Raw genomic sequence first — 25,397 nt, 5'->3', positions numbered from 1 at the left:
CTTCCAGCCTGACTAATAGTAGGACCACAATTCCTTAAATCCCAACTAAAATCCCACCCCCCTACCTGAGGTCTTCTTCAACCCTTCTTAATTCTAGTACCTTCCCTCTGTTAATTACTGCCTATTTATCCTGTATACAGCTTGCTTTGTTTGTATTTATTTGCATGTTATTCCCCTCGGCCCATTAGATTATAAACTCTTTGAGAGCAGGATCTATCTTTTGCCTGTTTTGCATCCCCAACTCTTAGCTCAGTGCCTTGCACATAGTAAGCACTTTTATGGTTGTTGTTCAGTAATTTCAGCCACATTCAACTCTTTGGGTTGTTTTTTTTTGGCAAAGATACTAGAGTGATATCCATTTCTTTCTCCAGCTCATTTGACAGATGAGGAAATTGAGGCAAACAGGGTTAAGTGACTTGCCCAGGGTCACACAGGTAATATGGTCAAATTTGAACTCAGGAGGATGAGTCTTCTTGACTTCAGGCCCTGCACTCTATCCACTAGCTGCTCCGGTAGGTGCTTAATAAATGTTTATTGAATTGAATTGAAATGAGCAGCTATTGGCACTTCCAGAACAGAAGAAACAGAGAGACCTAGTCTCCCGAAACATGCCTTCAAAGGGACATCATTACAGTTTTTTAGCTTGTAACTTAGATTTTAAAATATTCAAGGAGTGACATGAAGACTAAAATAAATTGTCTGAACAAAGGACATAAGATAAATTGAATGGAAATTACTCAAAAACTTAACTGACTCCTCTTATTTGAGCACTAATCTTCCTATGTTGTCAGGGGATGGGGGGTGGAGGGGAAGGGTGTAGACAGGAAGTAAATGGGATAATCTTAATGTTGTAATGCTGAATGCAATAGGGCACATTTATCAGAGATACCATGTTTGCAGGGAAGATCTGACCAAAACAGCTTTAGGCACTCCTCAATTATCCAATGTTTATTTCAATATTCTGGAGTGGGAAGAGAAGAAGGGAGATTTTCTAAGAATCCTCTTTACTCTTAAAAACCTGAAGGGGTAACTTCTAAATTTATATTTATTCACCAATTCCCTGGAAGGTAAAAAAAGGGAGTTTATTTTACCTCACCTGAGCAACCTTTGGTGAAAGATATGTCAATAAAAAAAAAAAAAACCATTTTAAAAAGCCACTCCAAGAGAATACCAGTTTGCTCTAAGAGAATGATGGAGAACATATAATTCTGTTACATTAAAGGACAACAGAAAGCTTCTCTTGAATTACTCACCCATAAGCTCCATTGCTAATCAATTTGATTGTTTCAAAATCACTTTCTCGGGGTTTTCTTCTAAGTTTCAGTGAAGTATTAGAGCTCTTGAAGAACAAGAAATGAAAGTTAACAAATATTCTGACGCAATGGGATTCAGCAGCCAAATGAGTGAAAGAATACTATTCTAGGCTCTGTTGTTGAATATGCTGAATTAAGAGTACTTTATCCGAAGGTATCTGTGAGGCAGCCTTTGAAATCAGCCCGGCAAAGTGAGAGTGTTAAACTTCAGGATGATGGCTTTAAATAGTACATCCTTTCCTGCGCTCATTACACTGCCTCCTTTTTCATTCAAACGCTTGAAGAGAAAAGCATCGAGCCTTCTGAGAAGTCTGTATCAATCTCCCAGACAAAACTGATCAGGCTCAGTTCACCTACAGGGAGCCCTTTGTGAGTCTTTGAGATCAAAATTTCTGAATGTTTAGACCTGCTTCCAAGCATGAGACAGAATAAGGAATGTGACCCAGGGAGCAGCTAAAAAATTAGAAGAGAGTTTTTCTACCCTTGACCAGGGCACATCAGGTGGCCTCAGTTTCTCTGAGCAAAATGGGATGATGACAATTATCTGTCCCCCAACATAACTCTGGGAACGTCAGTGATAGTGCTCCCTTTGTAAGTACAACAATGCTTCCTTTATTCTTCTAACCTTAATTTCAAGTGAGCAGTTCAACATTAAAATCAAAGTGAATTAAGGGCTCTCCTATTACCATGGCAAGGTCAGAATTATTTAGCCTGGCCCAGTTCTGAAGGCTGCTTCCATACTAGAAAATAGAGTTCTGAATCCCTGCTCCTTCCCAACAAAAGTGTTCCATAAGGCCAGATAGTGCTATAAAATAGCTAATGGCTAAGCTCAAAGACTATATCCAGGAATGATCCAGTGACCCAGCGACCCAGCTCATTCAATGGCCTCTATCTTCAGTGGAATAAAGGAACAACTACAGGGTTAGCATCTCTCCCTGCAGGGATCTGCTCCAATTTACTGACTGCTAAGACAAGCTAACATGAAAGTATCGATTATCTTCCCTGATTCATTCATGACTTTATTGGTGCAGGGGCAACTCTTCACTTTTGCATATCTTAACTCAGCTTGGCTTTCTCATTCCATGCATTTCTTGTCCTTGCCCTGCCATAAATCCTTCATAGAAGGATTTCTACATGAATCCTACACGATGCCTTTCCTAATCTAACCTGACCTGTTCCCTGCTAAGCTCATATTGCTCCCACCCTTCCTCACACCCATATTCCTTTTTATTTATTGTATATAAATTCTTATATTTATACAAGCCTTTCCTCAATAGAGTGTACTCTCCTTGAGTGCAAGGACTGCTTCGTTTGTGTCTTTGAATCTCTATCACATAGCACAATGCTTGGCACATAGTAGGGTACTTAATAAAATGCCCATAGATTGAATAACAGGCGAATCTATCATCTAATGCTCCAAAGGCTTTCTTCAGGATCACACAATATTTCATGTTTGCCAATGTGACACTAGGCTAGTCATCTCTTATCTCTTTCTCTAGCTATATGTCCAGCTTCTATTTCTAGTCCTTTATGACAAGAAAGATGTCTTTTATATTATGTCTTGCGTGTATTTTTCCTTCACTCTTTGGGTAATCTGCAATTCTGAGTTCTCGGAATTTTGATATGTTACATGAAACTAAGCCACATATCATTCATGGGAAAATATGTTAAAATTTGTTAAAAGAATGCTTTGGCAGCAGGGGTAGCTTCGGGACTATTTAAGGTACTGTGCAATTTCCCAAAAGCAACTCTCCCGATTCTCATCCTTCTATTTATTTCTGGGCCTGGTTCATTATCCATCTGCAGTACTTACCCAAGACTTAGACACCATTACACTAACTCAATGGGCTGGCTGTGCAATGACTTGTCATAATCTATTCTAGACAGCACACATTTTTTTACAGTGTTTTTCAATGAAAGGCAGCCTAGGACAGGGATTGAAGAGCTGGCCTTGAAGCCAAGAAGACCTAGATTCAAGCTTGCCTCTAATATATACTGACTGTGTGACCGTTTGCAAATCACTTATCCTTTCATTGTTCTAGGCAACATTCTAAGACTATAATTTTCAAAGAAGACCAACCTACATCGATAGAATGAATTCTCCCACCTGGGAGTTCCCTACATCAGTGCAATCCCACTCTCCCTGTCCCTTGTGAAGAACACTAGGTCAATCTCTTTGGGGTGCTCATGGATCCCAATGAGAATACCCTGCAGCCTCAGTCTCTGAGCTCAGAACTGGATGAAATCAGCACAATGCCACATGGGAACGAGGTATCAGGAAAATCTCACCATGCTGGAGAAATTCTTCTATGTGAACTTTTGTAAAGAACATCCTTCATGATAGTAATTAGCATCTTTGGTAAGTATATGTCTCTGAATAATGAGTGGCCTCCCGTTCCATAATTTAACAGTTATTTCTGTAGTTGTATTTACCAAGGAATCTTTTAGAACCTTAACATATGCACTGGAGTCTCCCAGCTGTCATCTCTCTCATGGTTGTAAGGGGGCTCTTTTGGATGCATATTTTACCAACTCAAATGGACTTTTTTTTTGTAACCAACAAAAAAGTAAATGGCAGGGAGATCAAATTTTTTTTTTATACATTATGGTCAACTATTTGATGGTGAAGATAACATCTTCTGCAAAGAATCAGGCAAGAAAGCCTGCTCTGTTCTCTTAATTTTCATCAAATATACCTTCAATAATATAGTGGAAAGTGTTATATACTTGGAATATGGAGACACCTAGACTTGAATTTTGCCTTTGTCATTTATTAGTTTAGCCACAGGTAAGTCATTCTCCACAAACTCAGTTTCCTCATCTCTTAAAATGTGCATAATAATGTCTATGGTTCTTAAATTGGAAGGTTGTTGTGGACATCAAATGAACTAACATATATGAGGTATTTTGTAAACCTGAAAGCAAAATTTTGTAGACCTGATGATGGTGATATAAGCATATAGGCCATTTTTGCTGATATCTTCTTAATTGCTTTTTTTGGTATCAATATGTTCGTCCTGATCCCCCACCCCATTTTTGTTGAATTCATTTTTTATTTTAAATATTTCTAAAAAAGCAATCTGAGTGCCTCTAAAATTGTGTTGATTCTCTGATTCAGCTGCCTTTCCCATCTTCACTTTCTAGAGTGCCTAATGTGTAAAAATCCAAATGTAATGTTTCTATTCTCACTGACCTGACACTAGATTATTTTAGAATGGTGGACAGATCTGTTTCAATTCACTTCTATTTGTTAGCCTCCTACTTTTATCTATAAATATTCTTGGGATACTCTGGCTTCGTTGGGTCTCACATTTAGCTTTCTTAAGCTTTGTTTTTGCTTTCACTGTTTTCCTACTATTTGCGAGATGGTGTTGCTTATCAATTAGGGTTTATTTTTTCAAAACACAACTTTTACCTACATTAAATTTCTACCCTGACATCTCACTGTGGTATGGAAGTAACCATGGATACCAAGCTAAATAATATACCTTATCATAAATGTACCATTATATCAACTTTTTGAAAATCAGCTATTTACAAACCTAGCAAAGGGTGGAAAGAAATGTTGTGTAGCATAATTCAACTAACAAGAAATATCTAGCTATTTAATATTTACAAAAGCAGCAGACTTTGCCGAAGTACAACACTTACGCTCACTGATTCATCAGTTTCTGGTGTTTCTGCTGTCCCACTATCATAGCTCCCTAGCTGTGCCATTTCTAAAGGGAAAAACAGAAAGCAGGATTAGAATAGACATGTCGAAGATTGCAAAAAGACAAAAGTGCTAGGCTGAAACCTGAAGGAAAGATTACATTTCTCACATGACAGAAAAAGTAAAAACTGTAATTCCTAAATGTTACAAAAAGCAGAACTTTGTTCTTTGCAATTATGCAAGAGTTTACAATTTCTCCTTCTTTCATTCTTTTGTTCATAGTGAGTTTCCATGATCACTTCACTCCATGAAGCTCCAAGCCCATCACTTGGTTATGGATATGTCTAAGTTCCAAAGAGCATTGTAAAGAGTCTGTGACTTCAAAAATTGATGGGGACATGAAAAGGGATTGAGGTCAAAGGCTCTCTATATCTGATGTGTAAGAGGTGGCAAGTTTTACTATATCCTTGTGGCATCCATCTGAATGCCTCACTGAAAATAACCATCCTTAGGCACATAGCTAAAATGACCTTTATGGGCAAAACAATCCACACTCACCACCAGGGAGATACATGGGCCAAAAGAGAACATGCCACATACCCAGTGATGCACTGATAATGTTTCACAACTAGCTCTCTGAGAGGAAAAACAACTGCATGCATGAAACACTTTTTAGGTTTAATCGACATTATTAATATCTTCTCCATCACTTTCTTAAGTGTAGACATTCAACAAAATGATAACTAATCCCAGATTTACAGCCAATTTCTGAGATATAAATATTCACACTGAAATTTTAACAATTGGCTCTCAATCGGCTGTTGGAGCTGGCTTCAGTAGATGCCTGGCCCCTGTCCCAATTCCACGTGCCATAGCCTAAAGACAAGAATCTGGTATCCCTTTGCTCTGAATGAATGGGTTCATAGAAACTGTTAGATAACATCTAGTGTAGTGTCTCCTGAACTAATTTGGAAACAGGTTACTTTGGGTAATTTACACAGAAAGAACTTATCCGACGATTTGGGGGAAGAGTCTGGGGACATGGAAGAGAAGAGGTTGGGGAAAATATGCAGCAAAGTAAAAAATGATTGAAAAATTAATGAGGCATTTGTGATACATAAATTCACATCTAATATTTTTAAGGGGAAATATCATTACAATTGACATTTTCTCCCAAGGTCTCACTTGTTGACTGACAGTTTTCACTATATCAGATAGCACGTTTTGGAACATGCTCAGCTATCCTTATAAATGAGGGGATGAAGGTCTAGAGAAGTTAATTGTCATGTGCAAGGTCACACAGTAAGAGAACAGCTGAGCCAGGACTATAGCCAAGCCCACCAGACTTCCAGGCCAGTGAACCTTCCATCGCCACCACATATAAGTTTAAGGTGTCAGTCAGTGACAGACTTACTTATGAAGGCTCATTTTTCAATGTTACAAATTACTTTTCAAGAACAAATTTAATAAAATTGCATTTAATTAGCAATAGTTCTTGGGACTATTTGAAATATAATATATTAACAGATATGTCAAAAGTATCTCCTATATTTTTCAGGATTACTGGAAAATTGTATTTACATGATTATAAAATGGTGACTTTACATGATTTAAGTTAAAAATTAACCAAACCCACACTTTGTAGTAAATGTAATTTTTGCATTTTACCAACAAGAAAAATTCCAGAATGACCATAAGCCAAGCAGAAAAGGTAATTTTGAGTAACTACTTCCTGTTTTCTTCCCAATGCTGTCTAAAAATGTCTAATAATATGAACACGGTATATAGCTACTGAGTTGCTAACAAATGGATATGGTTAGATGAACGTCTAAAGAATGGTAAAATACAGCTATTATTTATTTGATGGTCCTCCTAAATGAAGTCATTTCGACCAAATGGGACCCTTGTTTACATTTTAATAATAATTTTGGCAGTTGTTGAAAAAAATGGTGATACAAACATGTTCTGAGGTGATCAAAGTTGAGAAATTGCACTTCAGCAGTCATACTTTAAATAATAACACGGATAGCTTAAAAGATCACTTCCCAAATTGAAATCAGGAGTATAGAGGCTAGAAAATAACCTCTCTTTGACAAAAATGAATTACAGATGTTCCAAGAAGTCAAACACTGGCTTTATTCAAAATGAAAATGGGCTCAAGAAGGCAGACAAGTGGCTCCTCAATTGCCGGCCCCAGTACTAAGGTTCAGTCTACGTGACATTTACCTCCCAGGGATAAACCTGTGAAGAACCAGGTTTATAAGGCAGTTGCTGACACGACCTTAAACTCCAGTGGCGTGAAGAGTCACTATAATATACTTTGACAGCCTCCCCCACTCCAATTACTTTCATAAAAAAGAAACAAATTAAAAAATGGTTCTGTTTTAAATAGAATTTTTGCTAAATAACTATTATCTGGGCAACACATATTATTTATAAGCGGTGGGTAGTAATGGAATGGAACCGAGAGTCAGCTTTTGAAGCAGGGAGCTAAGGCATCATTTTGTAATGCCTGAAGAGATTTTTAAAACTCATCTAAATACCATTAAACATCTGCCCTTTTTATTTCATTGATTTGAACCATTTCTGAAGACTCATGATACAAAAAGGTAAAGATGGTAATTTAAAAGCCATGGGGAAAAAATTTCTCCCCAGGGAACTTTTCAGAAATGCAGTCACCAGTCTCTGATAAGTGATGAATCTGTTGTGGTATTGCTTTCAGTATAGTATAAATTTATCTGGCATTATCTCCCAGTAATGCATGCATCATTTCACTGGAAGAAAAGATACTATGGCCATAACAGCAAACAAAGCAGGAGGAAATAGGAGAGAGGGGTCTACAGCAGCAGGTTCCCTGGCTTCAGATGGGAAGAATCTTTGTGCCAGGATTTACCACCATTACAAACAATTTAGCAAGATAAATAAATACCGTTTGCAAATTCAGTCTAATGAACCAAGAAGACAATTTTGAATGAAAGAATTCTTTCTCATTTCTGGACCTTTCTAGCCAGCACAAAACCTTCTGTTTTAGTTGATGAGATCAAACCATGTAATGAAAAACGAAGGACTTTTTTTATAAAAAGTAGTTTATTTAATAGTAGTTTTAAAAAATGACCAAACTGTAATTTTTAGTTCTGTGCTATAAACTGAGTGATCTAACAGAAGTGTATCTACTTTTTCTATATGAATCACAAACTCTTTTGAAGAAATATTTTTAAGTATCATTGACTTAATTCTCTGTAATACTAGTATTTCCTTATTTTCTTAGCAAAAGGAAGTATAGAAGAATCGCAGAATGATTGGGCTGGAAAGGACTCTGAGCAATAGTCTGTTTCAAACTCTTTTTGCAGGTGGGTAAATTGAGAACAAAATCCAGCTAGTGGAAGGTCTGGAATTTGAACCCAACCTCATGTTCTAAGTGCAAGCCCAGAGGTTTTTCTACAGTCTCTTGTTGTTAAGTCGTTTTTCAATCTTGTCCAACTCTCTTATTTGGGGTTTTCTTGGTACAGATACTGCAGTGGTTTGCCATTTCCTTCCCCACCTCATTTTACAGGAGAGGAAACTGAGGCAAACAGGGCTAGGTGACTTACCCAGGGTCACACAGCAGGTAAGTGTCTGAGGCCGGATTTGAACTCAGGAACATGAGTGGTCCTGATTCCAGGACCATCATTCTATCCAGTGAGCCACCTAACTTCCCTTTTTCTATTTTACTAAACTGGTTTTGTACTGTATTGTCATATATATATATATATATATATATATATATATATATATATATATATATATATATATATATATATATATGTATGTATATATATATATATATACGCATCATATATATGCATCATATATATGCATCATATATATGCATCATATATATGCATCATATATATATGCATCATATATATATATGCATCATATATTTGTATTGTGCTAAACTATATTTCTTAGATACAGTGACTCAGCCTGGAAATACTACATAGTACTCCATACTTAGGGAGAGACCATGTGACCTGAATTAGGGCTACCTGGCATTATGATCTGCCTCTGATTATGCACTGGCTATGTTACCTTTGGTGAGTCACTTCACTTCTCATGCCCCAGTTTAGTATCTATGATTAGAAGTTGCCAAACAATTTGGTTGATGTTCATCAGTAGGGAGAACTTCCTCCCTTGGAGTTGTTTACATCAATGAAGTCTCAAGTCTGGTTCAAGGATCTCCCTCTTACCCTGACCCTTTCCCCTATATTTCTACCCCAAGAATTATTTCAAAATATTCATTATATTACTTTCAATAAAAGCTTACTTATTTGTTTTATTTACTTCTGAAAGAAAATACAAAGCAATTTCAAAAGGAACCGGTGGAATACAGCCAGATTGTTGGATAACCAGTCAAGAGAAATGATTTCCTAGTAAGCACAGACACTGGAAGGAAACAATACTCCTTTAATATTTCAAATGATGAAGTACTGAAATAATGGCTTAACATACCCATACATCTCTCTTCTTATTTACATTTCCCAAATTCACCTGCAGAGCCCGCCCATATTAAAAAATGTCAGTGGTTCTCTCTCTGTATGCTCTGGGCCTGGTAGGACCCTAGCATATCCAGTTCTGTCCAACCATAAATTGGATGTAGTTAAAAATATAATGAGACTACTTTCTGGGTCAGCATGGAATTTCAGTGAGGGTTAATTCGAGTTGTGAGTGGAGCTTGGAAAGGGGGGAATGGTCCTTTATGGAAGAGCCCATGGTTTCAAAAGACTAGTCAGCAGCTAATGGAACCTAACGGAGCAATGCCCCAAAGAATAAAGAAAGCATTCCTGAGAGACACCCTTCCCTCCTTCCCACCCCCCATGCCCTGAGTGTTCAATAAGGGACATTTACCTTCTAAAGGATCCTTGTTTAGTCCCAGCTGGCTGATGATATACCTAGGAATGTCAGTTTTAATGCCTTGTCCTTCCTTTGCATGGCCTTCAGCAGCCTCCAAGAGGTAGTAAAATTCTTCAGGATCAAACTCCTGGTTGAGGACAAACAGAATCAAGTTATGTTTGAGCTGGAGTGGGAGCTCTAGGTTCACGGGATTGCAGGTTCAAAGCTGGAAGAGCTATGGAGTCCAATTCCCTCATTTTAAAGAAGAAGAAAGAGAGGGAGACGGTTTCAGAGAACATCCACGGTTATACAGCTAGTAAGTGTCCGAGGCCTGCAGGAGTCAAACTCAGTTCTTCCTGATTCCATGTCTAGCACATTATCCACTGTGCCAACCTATTCAATCTTCTCATTTTACAGATGTATACAAACAGAAAGGCACTTTGCTAATGTCACATAGTTCACAAAAGGCAGAGCAGGAACCCCAAATCTGAAAACTCCAAATCTGGAACAGCAACCCAGAGGGTCTTCCCCTCCCAGCTTGATTTTTTTTTCTTTTTCTAATTAAAGGGGCCATCCCTTGACTCACTTCTTAAAGAGGCCTATTCACTGAATGGGTTTTACCTCACTAAGTACATGAAAAGGCCTTAGCCTAAAAGGGCCAGCATCTTTGAATGCATCCTAGGCCACCTCCAGTACATCTTGGTGAATATCAGGCCACTGGACCCAGATGGCTCTGGAGAAGAAAGTGAGGTGGTGACCTTGCACAGTCCTCCCTCACTCAAATCAAAGTCAACTGCAAGTCGTGTCATCGTTTCCCTGATGCCATGGTCCTCTTCGAAAATGAAGGACAAGCACAATCCACCCTATCCCCTTTTCTCCACAAAGTGAGGTTCCTTTTCACCAACATCTTGTGGGATTATTGAATACCACGTGTACTTGACAGGTTCTGATTTGGGCAATATTGATAGGTATCAAAGGACTGAAAACATTTAGAGTTATTTCAGATCTTGGTTTAAGTTCATAAGCCTGCACAAAGCACACTTGTGTTTATTCAGTATGTATACAATCTATAGATAACCCTATTCCCAATTTCCTTTGACTTAAAAAATCACTGTATTTACTTCCAGATTAACTCATTATTAAAAAGGAAGTTAAAATGTTTAGTTACAAAGCTAAATTCAGCTCATTGTCTCACAGTGAAATAATCTGAACTTTAATTTCATTTCTTTGAAAGAACTATAAAAGTCAGGAAACTAAGATTTTCTCTCCTGTAAGACCTGATTTCACCAAAAACTAATCAGCATATTAGCAAACAGTCAAAAAATGCTTCCTTATGGTTTCCCAAATTATTAGCTGATTATTGTCCTTATAAAACAAAATTAGGAGAAATCTCAAAACACCTACTCTGTTAGCTAGTGAACTAAAGATACAAACAGACACCATTAAGATTCAGTAGAGGAAAACATGGCATATGACCTTCCTTAATACTTCCAGTTACTTTCAAACTTAGGTCATAAATGCCTGTACTTTTAAATATTTTTATACATCATTTCCCTGGGCTTAATAGCATCCATTTAGGTGACTGCATAACAGGGTTTTACTTTTAGTTTTTTGTCAATGTTCAAACAATCTTAACAATTAGTTTTATTTCCTTTTTTTAAAATGTTAGCATTTTGGAAGACTTTTTAAATTGTTAGCTTAGAACTTTAGTATTTCACCTGAAACCTGCTCAAGAAAGTATTTTTGAATGACAAATCACTAATTCGATAAATGCCAAAATCCAATCTGCCCATGTAGTTCGCCCATGCAGCTATCAATGTGGTGGGCACAGGCCTGATGAATATAATATATGAGTGTGCTGCTGAACACATCCCTATGAAATCATCCAAAAATGGGTCCTTAGACTCCAACTGGACTTCAAATCACACTGACAGCAATACCAGACACTTCAAAGCTATTTCAAGGCTGAGAGGCTGTCCTCTCCTGATTATGATATATTGTCTTTTCCTCTTCCCTTTTTTAAGTTATATTCTCTGCTCTTCTGTAAAGCAGCAGAGAACCCATGGCTATGGTTTGGAGCTTCTGTATTTCTTTTAAGCTTACCTGCTCTCAGAGCTTTGATTTTGCCCCAGAGGTCCTGCCCATCTGTAAAGATCCTCTCCCAAACCAGAGGTTAAAACTACATTTTATTCTCCCCATCAGTTAAGGGAGGAAGGGAAGAAAATAAGCATTTATATAGAGACTACTCTTCACTAAACACATTACAAAGATTATCTTATTTGATCCCCACAACCACCCTGGGGGTTAGGTGCTTTTATGATCTCCATTTTACAGTTTAGAAAAGTAAGGAAACGGAGATTAAGTGACTTGGCCACGGTCACACAGCTAGTCTGAGGCCAGCTTTGAACACAGGTCTTCCTGTCTCCAGGCCCAGTGTGCCACCTAGATAACCACTACAGTATATAGTTTCATGGGGCATGTGTATATTTCTCTGCAAGGATCATTCAGCTTTTATCTGGGATGTTGTCCCCTTCTCTGGTTATTTCACAGAATGGTTGAGAATGGAAAAAATCCACACAAAAGCACTCTGAAAAGTGTCATGCATAAAGATTATTAGTATTACCTTTGTGAAATCCAAGTGACATCTTTATTTGCAGGCTTGTTTAAATCTCTCATAACAGTGCCAAGACTATTTTAAAAGTTACACGAATTAATGATTCACATTTGTTGGTAATTTTATTTCATGTAAATAACAAAGGAAATATATAATCAAAAAGTATACAATTAAAAATCTGTGTGAGAGGAAAAAGAGCTCCTTAGCTCCTTAGCTAAAATCACGAGTTAGCTGAAATACTGCTATAAAGAATGAGTCCTTGAAAGCCTCCCTGCTCAGTCCTGGATGCTGCTGCAGCCACCATACTGCTTTTCCATGGAGAATAAGTTTCTTCCTGCTAATACACAACGGTGGTCTGCCAGCCCAGCCTTTCTCACAACCTTCTGCTGCCTCATTTGAGCACCAAGTCCATTTCCTCCAGCATGGCATCACTGTCGTGCATCCCATCTCCAGTTCCCTCTCCCCTAAAGCTCTGTTTTTCTGCAAAACACATGAGCATCAAGCCACCACTGTGGGACCATGAGCCAGAGAGGGAGCTGGCAAAAACTCCTCCTGAGGAACCAAGTCTAAGCCCAACTAACTCCAGACTATCTTTCAAATCTGCCCTGGTGATGCTACAGCCAATTTACTTGCATGCTAGGAGCTGAGTGGTCTTCCTCAAAGGTCAGTTTATATATTCTTATCAGTTCTGAATAAACTGGAAGTCTGATATGTAAAATATACGGCTTCCATTTTAATGCAGAGATTATGTGCTGATCAAACCTAAACTTGTCTGCAATATTGCTTCTTTCCAGAGTTAAGAAATAAGAAACCCTCGCCATGCCCCTCAACCACTTACCAGGCATTCCAATAAGCGTGCAGGGCGGGCAATGACTATTAGAATCTTGCGAACCAGTTGTTTGATAAATGCCAACTCTCCGCTTTCCGAACGGTCATGAGCCTGAGAAAGGGTAAGAAGAAAGAGTAATGATGCAAAATGGTGAAGTTAAATGCTAATCAGCAAAGTATGTAAATCAGATGACTGTAAACACCCAACTTTATATGTGATTGTTTTTCAAATGGGGGTGGGGGGGAGTAGTTACAAGACTGAGTGGCTAATTTTTTTTTGTTGTTTGGTCATTTTTCAGTTGTGTTCAACTCTTCATGACCTCATTTGGGGTCTTCTTGGCAAAGATACTGCAGTGGTTTGCTATTATCCTTCTCCAGCTCAGTTGACAGATGAGGAAACTGAGGCAAACAGGGTTAAGTGACTAGCCCAGGGTCACACAGTTATTAAAGCTAGTAAGCTAATATCCAGAGGCTGTCATATTCATGCAAACACACATGCATGTGAAGATGGTATCCTTTAGGCATTAACTAGCCAGTCTTATAAAAAGTTCCTATGGCTACAGCACAGCTACTGAACCTTAATTGCAGAAATTTTTACCATCTGATTTTCAAATCAAATGGATGATCTGTCAGTGGTTTTAGTCTGACTGGTGAAAAAAGATACTATGATCATTATAGCTTGTTGCTGTTCAGTCTTTTCAGTCACGTCTGACTTTTTGTGACCCCAACTGGGGCTTCTTTGGTAAAGATACTGGAGTGTTTCGCCATTTCTTTCTCCAGCTCTTTTTACAGATGAGAAAGCTGAGGGTCACACAGCTAGTAAGTGTGTGAGGCCAGATTTGAATACAGGAAGAGGAGTCCTCCTGATTCTCAACCTAGCTTCTATCCACTGTGTCACCTAACTGCTTTCTTACAGCAAGATATGGCAAAGGTACCTTAGAGTCTCTATTTGGAGCCCTGTTTTTCAGAGTGAAAAGTGATCTCTACACACCTAAACCAACATTAGCTTCACTTGTGATAGTCTGAATGAATTTTCTTATTATTCAAGTAATTTAACACATTCAAGGAAGAGAGAACATGTATGAAGTGTGGATAAAATTCAAATATAATCATAATTCAAGATACTGAAAAGAATTGGCTATGCTTGGTTCAGGTCACTGGATAATACTCAGATTTTGGTATATGTATGGGTACATATATGGTGCATGAATAGTATAGATATATATGTACGGGGAGATAATATAAACATACATATGCCTCATGTAATACGGTGTAGCTATCTGTTTTTAATTTGATTTCTCCTAATACAGTGGTTCTCAGTTTTGTTTTGTTGTTTTTGTTCAGCTGACCCTTTAACAAAAACAAAATGTACCATAAATTCTCAGGGTAATCTAATATACTACTCATTTTGCCCTTTTACACTCGGTCATTAAGCGTTTATAATAACTACAATGAAAACTTTTAGCACAAAAGCTCCAATTTAAAATTCATATTATATAATTATGATAAAATATGACATTTTATTCTATCTATAATTATGAAAGCTAAATATCTAAACTTTAAATAAATCAATGTGTGCATGATCATGAAAGTTTCTAAACTGCTCCAGAAAGTCATTAAATCAATAAACACTTATAAAGCACCAACTATTTGCAACACTCTATGCTAAGCACTGGGAATATGAAAAAAGGCAAAAGATAGTCCTAGCCCTTGAGGAGCTCACCTATAATAGTTTGAACACACACACGCTTGTTGCCAAAAAGGAAAAGAAAAAGGTTTTTAAAACATAATTGGGCAATTATTTACTGTTTATGGCACCACTACAGAATTTTTAGCATGAAATCCCAGGACCATCATCAAGAACCCCCAAGGGGTTTGCAGACCACTAAACAAGATGTACTGTTCTATTAGATAGAATCTGAGGTCCATGAGAAAAGGAACCCAAATGTTTTTCATCCATGCTATACACAGTAAGCACTTAAAAATTTGTTTAGATTGGTTTTTTTTTTAAGCATAGGCAGCACAATTTGTTTTGCTTGACTATACAGGTTTGTAACAAGGATTTTTTTTTTCTTTCTCACTGGGGAGGGAAAGGAAGAGAGATAAGGGAAGTCGGGTGGGAAGGAGAGAAGGTTATTAAATGGCAGGCAGAGGTTAAGTGACTTGCCCAGGGTCACACAGTCAGTAACTATATGAGGCAGGATTTGAACTCAAATCTTACTGACTTCAGGCCCAGCTCTCTAACCACTGTGATCCCTACCACTCACTAAAAACATTCTCCCTCCAAGGCTGATAATGTCCTTCTTATCACAAAATCCAAATAAGACCTTTTTCAACCATCCCTTCTGGCCCTGCCACAGAATTGGACACTGTTGACCAAGGCATCTTTCTACTGCTTTGCCTTCTGTTTCTCCTCACTTATAAGTCTCATCCTACTTTCCTCTCTGTGTTTAACCTGGCTGCTTATCTTCCTCCCAACACCTCAAATTTGGACGTTCCAATGTTCTGTTCCTGGACCACTTTCTTCTCTTTCTACACTGTCTTGCATGGCATTCCGGGGATGCTTCCCAAGCCTACCTTTGTTCTCTCTGTGATGCAATCCTGCATTTCTCTCTGCCTGCCCATCTTGCTATGGAACAGGCAGCTTAATTCCCCACACCGAAAGGGAAGACTAAGCAATAAAGAATCTTAGTGATAACAGTCAGGTGAGAAGCTAATATATGCAAGCCTATTTGGGACAGCTGCATTGAGGCTATCCATGGGCTATTTTACATTCCACTTCTGCTAAAAATGGCCTGATAAATACTACGTAGACTCTTTTTTCCCCTCAGTGGTTTCTATCTCTGTGAGTGACTCTCACCCTCTTGGCTAGCCTGCTGCCATATCTACTCTGGTACCGATAGCTTGATGCCCAAGGACCAGTACTTCTGTATTTCTAACTAACTTTTGTATAGAACCACCTGGATTTTCTGATGACACACTCAAATTCAAGATGTCTAAAATGTAATTCATAATCTCAACGCCACTTTTCCTTTTCCCCCATCAAGAAAACACCATATATCACCCTTATTTCTGTTTGCACTGTTTTTTACCCTCACTCTATTTCCATAGTCCCACCTGATACCTAGGCTCATAACCTCAGTTATCTTTCACTTCTTGTCCTCTCTTATTCACACCTTGCCACACCCCAATCAGTTGCCAAGATCTGTCAGGTCTACCCAGGAAATACCTCTCACGCCCAATTCTGTCTTTCTACTTCCACTACCCTAGTAAGGACCTCCTTATCTTACCGCTCAGCTGGACCTCTTTAATATTTTTTCCCTTTTTGGGGATAGTGTTGGTAACAGATTTCTAAATGGTCTTTCTTCCTCTGTTCCCTCCCTTCTCCATTCAGTCTTTACACTGCTACCTGGTTAATCTTCCTAATGCAATATTCCTCTGATCATGCCAATTCTCTACCCAAAAACCTTCAGCATCCTTCCATTGCTTACCTTATAAAGACTGCTTACCATCATATTTAAGACTCTTCCTAAGCTGGTTCATAAACTTTTACTCATTTCCCTTTATGTAGTTTACATTTAAGCCAAATCGAATTATTCGCAGCACTGTTTCCAATCTGCCCACTATTATTTTCCTCATGCCCCTGGAATGGACACTCTACTCTGTAATAGCTGGTTGAAATCCTTGCCTACCTTAGCTATCCCTCTCAAATGCTCCTGCTCAAAATTCTCTCTCCTTCCTGAAATGTCTCATAGCTCTCTGTCTGGACTTCTCATTGGCATGGATCCCATTCTCTCTTGTACTATAAAATTCATATGGATGTGGCTGTGTCCCAATTAGACTATAAACTCTTTGAGGGGAGGGGATATATATTTCCCTAGTATAATACTTCATGTACAGAAGAGGCTTAATAAATGCTTTTTAAATCCTATGTACAGAAAAGTATATAGAGGCAAAAAATGGAAGCAAATATAGAAAAGGAAAAATAAAAAGATGATTGGTGAGTAATGGGAGAATTGAGTATGTTCAAAAGAAAAATACACAAAGAGTAGGATGGGACATAATTTTAACTTGCTCATTCTCTAGGATTAGATAATTTAGCTTCCAATCTATGCTTCCATGGCCCTTTATGGAATGCAATTTTTACTATATTGTGGTCTAAATATGGCACATTTCATATTTCTGCATTTGTTTGTAAGGTTTTTATGCCCTAATATATGGTCAATTTTTGTGACAGTGCCATATATAGTTGAGAAAAAAGTAAACTTGCTGTTCCTATTTAATTTTTCTCCAGAAGTCTATCACATCTAACTCTTCTGAGACTTTTCATCTGTGGGAGAGACTTTTATAAAGATTTAAATTACACTTAAAGTTTCTAATTTTTTATCTTCAATAAAGACAAGATTCTGTGAGACATAATGAGTACAAGAAGCCATGTGTGATTTTTTTTCTTCTCAAAGATAATCATTTCCTCATTCATGTTTTTAAAAATCCCTTTTCCTCTTATATTGACAATAGAAATTGCATAATGAGGTTCCTATCTAATACAATACTATCACTGTTTTATTTATCTAAGAACAACATAAAAAATGAAGAAAATATTCATAGCTTTCAGAAGGGCTTTGCATGGGAAAAAGTAAATTCTGATGAAAAAAAGTTTTCTCTCATTAAATTGTTTAAGTTATGGAAGCACTATCATAAAACTATAAAAATACATATTAGTTTCTACTTCTAAGCATTAGCATATAAATAAAAAGACAGAAGTTATTACCCAAATAAAATTTTATCTACTAATTTTACAATTGAAAAAAGGGGGAAAGAAACTATATATACAAGCTTTGATTAAAAACAAAACATTGAATTTGAAAGAGAACTACAGTTGGGAAGAGAAACATTTGGTTCTGGTTGTCAGCAATGTTCTACTAAACGAGAACACTAAAAGATACCGTGAACATGTTTCTATTTTAAGCCTTGGTCAAAATAAAATTGTGACCCAGATCTGAGAGTAGGTTCTATCTTCTGTTCACAAACACACCTAAGGAAAAGGATCGAGACATCCAAAAAGCGTATGGTTTGAATCGACCTCAACCTCATAACTTTAAAAAAGCATTAGCTAAATCAAACTGCTCAAAGCCCAAGGGGACGCTTTCCAGAGTTATGCAGAAGAATGGCACAATGCATCAAGAGGCTATAGGAAACCCTGCTCTCCCTTGAGTGTCTATCACAGCTGGGAACCAACAACGAACATACAACAACATGTTCCCATGCTGTAGCTCTGGTGAGGGCACCTTTGCCAGCCTTGAGTGTTGTGTTTTATTTTTAACATTCTCAGCCATTGACGCCTATGGTAAATGTGGTTCTGAAGAGAGTTTTAACTGTTGAAAAGTAAAATACTGAATAGAAAGGTTTATCTGTTGAGATAGGGGAATTGTACAAAAAATCACTCAGTCAAGGAATCAACAAACATTTATTAAGCAACTGTTGGGTACCAGTCAGGGCAACTGCTGGGAATACCATCACAAAATGAAACCATTTCTAAATTCAAGGAGCTTACGGTGAAGCACAAAAGATGCCAAAGGAATGACTTTCATGCTATAAACACACACTCGTCTCTACCCAAAGAGTGAGGTACTACCTTGCTATAAACCAATTAACATGACTTGGTCATCATCCATTATGATGCCAGTTCAGAACATTCCAGACTTAACCCACATAAAGAGAAATTCATCCATGAATCAGGCTAGCAGGGGTATGGCAGACAGACTCATGGCAGAAAAACAAACAAACGAACTTGAGTAGTGAGTTTCACTGAGTTCATTGGTACACACGGGCTGCCAAATAAATTAAGAGAAGATCATGAAACCAGGCTGACTGGGTCTACCATAAATTTGTTATATAATTTGACTAGGTCCTCACAGTTGCAAGACGATCCTTTTACACTCCTCTAATTATCTCTAACCCACTCCCTGACAGCATCCTCCAAACCGTTTCATCCCTCCTCAAATTTCCCACATCTTCCCCCTTCTCCCATCATCTCAGCTAAGAATCTTGCTTCAAGTTTTACTAAAAAAAAAAACTGAAGCCACATGCTGAGAGGTCCTTTTTCTCTCCTCCCCTTCTCACATCACCCAGAAGCCTTCGATCACTATCTCCTCCTTCACTCCTGTATCACATGATGAGGGGGACCCTCTAATTCCCAAAGCAAGTTTTTCTACATGCACAAGTGATTCTATTCTACCCCATTTTCTCCAGAAGATTTTTCTGTCTATCATGCCCACTCTTACACTTCAATCTCTGTCTGTCTAATGGCTGCTTCCCTATTGCCTACAAACATGCCCATGTCTCTCCTACTCTCAGAAAACTTTCACTCGATCCATCCATCCCTGCTATCCTCTTCTATCTCTACTGTCTTTTGTGGCTAAACTTCTTGAGAAGGCCATCTACAATGGGTGCTTCCACTCCTTTCCTCTCACTTTTGTCTTAACTCTATGGTCTGGCTCCCAATCTCAACATTCAGCCAAAATTGCTCTCTCCAAATTTAACAATCTCTCAACTGCCAAGTGCAATGGTCTCTTCTCAATCGTTATCCTCCTTGACCTCTCTGTAGCCTTTGATGCAGGTGATCACTTTCTCCTAATTGATACTCTCCTCTCTCTAGATTTTCAGAGCATGGGTCCTCCTGGTTCTCCTTCGACCTTTCTGACCACTCCCTCTCAGTTTCCTTTGCTGGATCTTTATCCAGGTCATGCCTGCTAATTGTGAATGTACCTCGGGGTTCTGTCCTGGGTCCTCTGCTCTTTTCCCGCAGTTCTTTCACTTGGTTATCTAATTAGCTCCTATGGATTCAATTATCATCTTTAAGCTAATGATTCATAAATCTACTTATCCAGCCCTAATCTTTCTGCTGATCTCCATTCTTGTACTTCCAATTGTATATTGGATGTCTCTATCTAGCAGAATCTTTAACTCAACATGTCCAAAACTGAGTTTATTATCTTCCCCCCTTCCAAACTCCCCACTCCTAGTTGCCCAGACTCAAAATCTGGGAACCATCCTTGACTAATCACTCTCTTTTATTGCCTATATCCAATCTACTGTCAAGGCCTGTCAATTGTATCTGGGCAACATTTTGCATATGTCCCCTTCTCTTCTCTGATACCACCTTGGTTAAGGCCTTCATCACCTCCGCCCATCTTCCATTCAGCTGTCAAAGGGATCTTCCTAAAGTGCAGGTCTGACCCTGTCACACTCCCTACCCTCACTCAGTAAACTCCAGTGGCTCCCTATGACCTTCACACCTTGTACTCCCTCTTCCCATTACTCTGATCCAATGACACTGGCCTCTTTGCTCTTCTTCACACAATATAGTACATCTCCCAACTCTGGGTAAGTTTTTCTGCCTGTCCCTCACGCCTGGAATGCTCTCCCTCCTCATCTCTGCTCCCTGGCTTCCTTCAAGTCCCAGTTAAAACCCAAGCTTTTCCTGATCCCCTTTAACACCAGTGACTTTCCCCCATTAATGATTTCCAACTTGTCTATAGCTTGTTTGTACATCATTTGTTTGTATGTTGTCTACCCCATTAAACCATGAATCCCATGAGAGCATGGACTGTCTTTTGCCTTTCTTTGTATCCCCAGTGCTAGGCACCTAATAAATGTTGACTGACTAGTATAAAACACATCTGATAATATCACCATAGCTCACCTTGACTAATAAAAACTGAACACAATCTGTGATTGGGTATGGGTGTGTGTGTGTGTGTGTGTGTGTGTGTGTGTGTGTGTGTGTGTGTGTTTTGAGGAGTGGGAAGGTTTCTGATCATTCTCTTTTCACAGTACAAGTAGGCCAAAGTTTCCATGTTCAACAGATGGATACTTGGGTTGAAACAGGAAACATAGGACCAATCTGGGAATAATGGGGACACTATGGAAAACAGCAAGGGGCAGCTAGGTGGCACAGTGGATAAAACACCAGCCCTGGAGTCAGGAGAATGTGAGTTCAAATCCAGTCTCAGATACTTAGTAACTGTGTGACCCTGGACAAGTCATTTAACCCCATTTGCCTCCCCCCCCAAAAAAAAAGAAATACAAAAAAGGAGCAATGGAATCAAAGGAAGCCTCAGTCACAGGGCTAATTGGCAGCATTTTTGGCCTTAACTTATACCTTCCAACTAGAAGCTTGCCCCAGAGGAATCAAAAGTCATTTACAAAGGCTCTTTGTTATGATTTTCACTACTTCTTTCAATTAAAAACTGCAACAGGATTAGATGATTGCTTGCTGTTAAGTCAAGCATACTCTAGTAGTGGGCTGACATGTGGCCTAGCACACATACTACCTCACCAAAAATTTCCCCTAAGATTCAGTTATGTTGGGGTTGTTCATCGTGCTCATTAGCATATATTTATGCTGATGTACTGAGAGTACAACCTTAAGTGATGTCAAGACAGGGCCATTGTGTCTCCCATAATCCACTTAGACAAAATGCATCTAATATACTTGATTACTGGTTTTATTTGTTGTTGATCTGCTTCAGTTAGTTAGAGGAACTCTATTATTGATTTAGTCCACTCACCAATCCCCCTCCCCCGATCCCCTTCTGCAACATGTCCTACCCACTCTCAGGGGTGTCATCAAGAGTTATGCATGCAAGTGTTAGGCCCAGACTGGCCCTCTCTTTATCTTTCATTTTAGAAATGGGACAGTTTAAAAAAAAAAAAAAGAGCTGACACTAGTGAAAATTTAAGGTTTGCCATTTGCTACCCAACACCACACAGGTTAATTAACAGGGCATATGGCTCGGAAGAAGCTGGTACTTTTCCATTTACCCTTTTCAGATATTAGTACTAGATAGCTTCATAAAGGCATGCACATATACACAGACAATTTATAACTTGCGGACTAGGGAAAAAAATGACTGCTTCTAAATCCTTCACAATCCACTTATCCCAGAGTCATACGTTGTTGGGCCCTGAGGTTTCCATAAAGGTTACTGCATTAACTTTTTAATTACATTAAACAACAACCAGTATGAATTTATAGCACTTAACCATCTATTTCTTTTTCCTCAAGACAGCAACCTCAACTGCTTCATTGCAACAACTTTTAAGCAAATGTTCTCATACAATTTTTCAGCAAAAGATAATTATCTCTGTACAATGCACGGTTCATACCTCCTGTAGCAACTTATCTAATTTGTGCTGTAATTCGAGGAAGTATCGTGAGGTGATGAGGCCCTGGTGGGATTTATCCAAGCAATCTCGAGCCAGTTCAATGATCTGATGGTGGGTGAAACTAAGTACTCCATCTGCCAGGGGGAGGACATTATCGGGAGAATAGTTGGTGATAATTTCCTGGAGACGTTCTTCCATCTGAGCTGTAGCCTATTTAATGAAGGAAAAAAAAAACAGGTATGCTATAACATGCACATGTATATTCCCAGTTATGTTATCAAAATAAACTAGCACTTTCTGAAGCCTCTGGTTATTTTTAAGAACAAATATAGATAGTAATATAAGAAATACCACCATGTAAATAATGCTCAATAACATGGAATGCTAACCATTCATATTCCCTGGTTGCAACCTGGCAAATGAATGATGGCCTATGTAAGTTTCTCCCTGCAGCTCAAATAACGTGCAAACGCTGGGATGCCTTCATTTCTTCACTGGTCCTACTCCAGATGTCACATATATCTGTCATATATGTCCAATGGTCTTTGTGGTTATTGTTTTAAGCAGTGAAGGGTGGTGAATGGAAAAAGTTTAAGAAGCCCTGTTTTAAGGGACAGTCATAGGGATAGGGACAGGATATGCAACCTCTCTTGTTACCTTTGCAAAAGCACAAGAAGATTCTCTTGGTAAATCTTCTAGGATTTCATTTTCCAACTTCATTCAGTTCCTTCTAATCACCTATGGCCTAGTCTTGTCTCCTAGCCTGAGATATCCCCAATCATATGCCACTGCACTCCCTTTCTCTGGTATTTACTTCCCCCCAACACCCATGTTTCTCCCCAATGAAGCAAAGAGTTTCTACGAAGAGTCAGTGTCTACTTTCCTACTGCACAACTGACATGTGATGAATAGCTCAAATTGCTTTAATCAATGACATCAATGCGGGACTCATTAAAAATAATAAGCACTCTGTGCCTGATTTATGAAACCAAAGGTTTCCTTTTGTTCCCTTCCTTGGGGTTACAACAGTGGGAGGGCTGAAGCAGGAGGAACATGGTGGATTTTCCAAGGGTTACCCCTCTTCTCCCAAATCCAAACTGTTTGGGGAATGAGGGGAATGATAAGAGAGAAATATGTCACAGCTCCTTCTGTCCAGGGCCCCAGCCTTTTATTCCTCTTCACAATGATCTAACTCGTTATAAGAGCTAAAGCAGCAAAATGACACTTTCTACTTTCAGATCTAAGTCAATAATTAACTTTCAAAATATAATGAGGGGAGAAGTGGGAAGGCTGTGCAAGCAGACGGAGTTGGAGAGAGGGATGGGGAGAAGATAATGGAAAACAATCCAAAACTCATTCTGCCTATGTGTATGGATAACCTATGAGATTATGGGTGAAAGGTAGAAAAAAAGAGAGGGCTTCTCATGGCATAACAAGTTATTCCTAGAACAGAACACAAATAGCATGAAGGGACCAAAAGCGACTTTGGATTTTAAATAAAAACTACTGAACAACAGCCTTCTAGACTGTAAATAACCAGCAAAAATTAATTTTAGAACCAGTTCACTAACACCTAAAGAAAGAAGGGTCAGTTCTAAGCAGTTTTAAAAAAAATTATAGTGATTTTATCTTTATAATAAGAGTTCGGTGCCTGCTTTATGAAACTCATTACTGGATTGGATCATTACTTCCAATAACAAAACCACCATACACATACTTAAAACCTACGCTGATTGTTAGTAGAGATGCTGTGCATCTTAAACACAATTCATTACCTTTGGGAACCTTTCTTTGTAGACATGGTTCATCATAATTATTTCATGGTCACAGCAGGCGGGAGAACGTCCAGGGCTGCAAGTGAAGCACATTATCCTTTTAAACTTGTCACAGCATGTAATGAAAGGAGGTTTCATATTTATAAACAATCTGTTTGCATGCAAAGTATTATACAGCCTTAGTTACAAAAGCAGATTACATAATAAACTACAGACTCAGCCATTTGTGTGTGTGTGTATACACATACACACATTAAATAGTACATGAAAATACTGAATAGTACATGAGAGACAGAAAGATGGGATTCCACAAAAGAACTTTACATTAGGACACAATGCAGAGAGCAGCAATTTTATCTGATTAAACTGGGCTTTATTGTTTGTCATAATATCGGTGAAAGGAACTCAGGAGAAGCAATTAAAATGGTGTCTAAAACGAAATACACCTTAGCATAAAGTTCTTTTTTTTATTCCGTAAATTAAAAATAGAATTAAAAAATAAAAAAATGCTTGTTTTATTCCATAAATTAAAAATAAAAATTTAAAAATTCTTTCATTAAGTCCAATTAATCAGTAATATTAAAAGAAGGTACAATATCATGGACCCTTCAAATCAGGGGTTCTTAGCCTTTTTTATGCCATAGATCACTTTGGCAGTCTGGTGAAGCCCATAGACCTCTTCTCAGAATCACTTTTTCAAAGGTATAAAATAAAATACACAGGACCAGAGGGGAAACCAATTGTATTGGAATAGTTACTAATACATTAAAAAAATCCACAGATCTGAGGTTAAGAACTCTTGCTTTAAGTAGATGTTACTTTGTACTTGCACCAGGAACCAGCAGTTTATCTCATAACTCTGAAATGGTTTAAAATTCTTTCATAGCCTAGGTGTCCCATGCTGAGTACCTCACCATTTATTTAATCACCAAAATGCATGCATTAACTATATATTTGCATGGGATGCTGAGTGAGGCAGCACATATTGACAAATCTACCATGTACTGAACATGGAAGATGAAGAAAGAAAAAAAAAGCAAATGAGTTAGTATTGAGAGAGGTAAGAATTACAGGAATACAGAGGAGAGAATCCAGGTATACTTTGCCCTGGTCAAACATCTACAGTCTTATGTTCACTTCTGGGCATCACAGTTTAGGAGGGACCCATAATC

General features: G+C 38.3%; 1 protein-coding gene across 1 annotated transcript in view; it reads right to left on the bottom strand.

The window, feature by feature from the left end:
* Window positions 1-25,397, bottom strand: part of MAST4 (microtubule associated serine/threonine kinase family member 4) — a 772,318-nt gene that overhangs the window by 13,565 nt on the left and 733,356 nt on the right. The window contains 6 exon segments of the mRNA XM_036747001.1: window positions 1,254-1,339; window positions 4,965-5,032; window positions 9,853-9,985; window positions 13,290-13,391; window positions 22,451-22,660; window positions 24,226-24,301. Of these exon segments, the coding sequence (XP_036602896.1) occupies window positions 1,254-1,339; window positions 4,965-5,032; window positions 9,853-9,985; window positions 13,290-13,391; window positions 22,451-22,660; window positions 24,226-24,301 (675 nt within the window).

This window comes from Trichosurus vulpecula, chromosome 1 (assembly GCF_011100635.1).
Source record: "Trichosurus vulpecula isolate mTriVul1 chromosome 1, mTriVul1.pri, whole genome shotgun sequence".
Lineage (NCBI taxonomy): Eukaryota > Metazoa > Chordata > Mammalia > Diprotodontia > Phalangeridae > Trichosurus > Trichosurus vulpecula.
The sequence above is the reverse complement of the archived record's forward strand: the minus strand, read 5'-3'. Positions and strand labels throughout refer to the sequence as shown.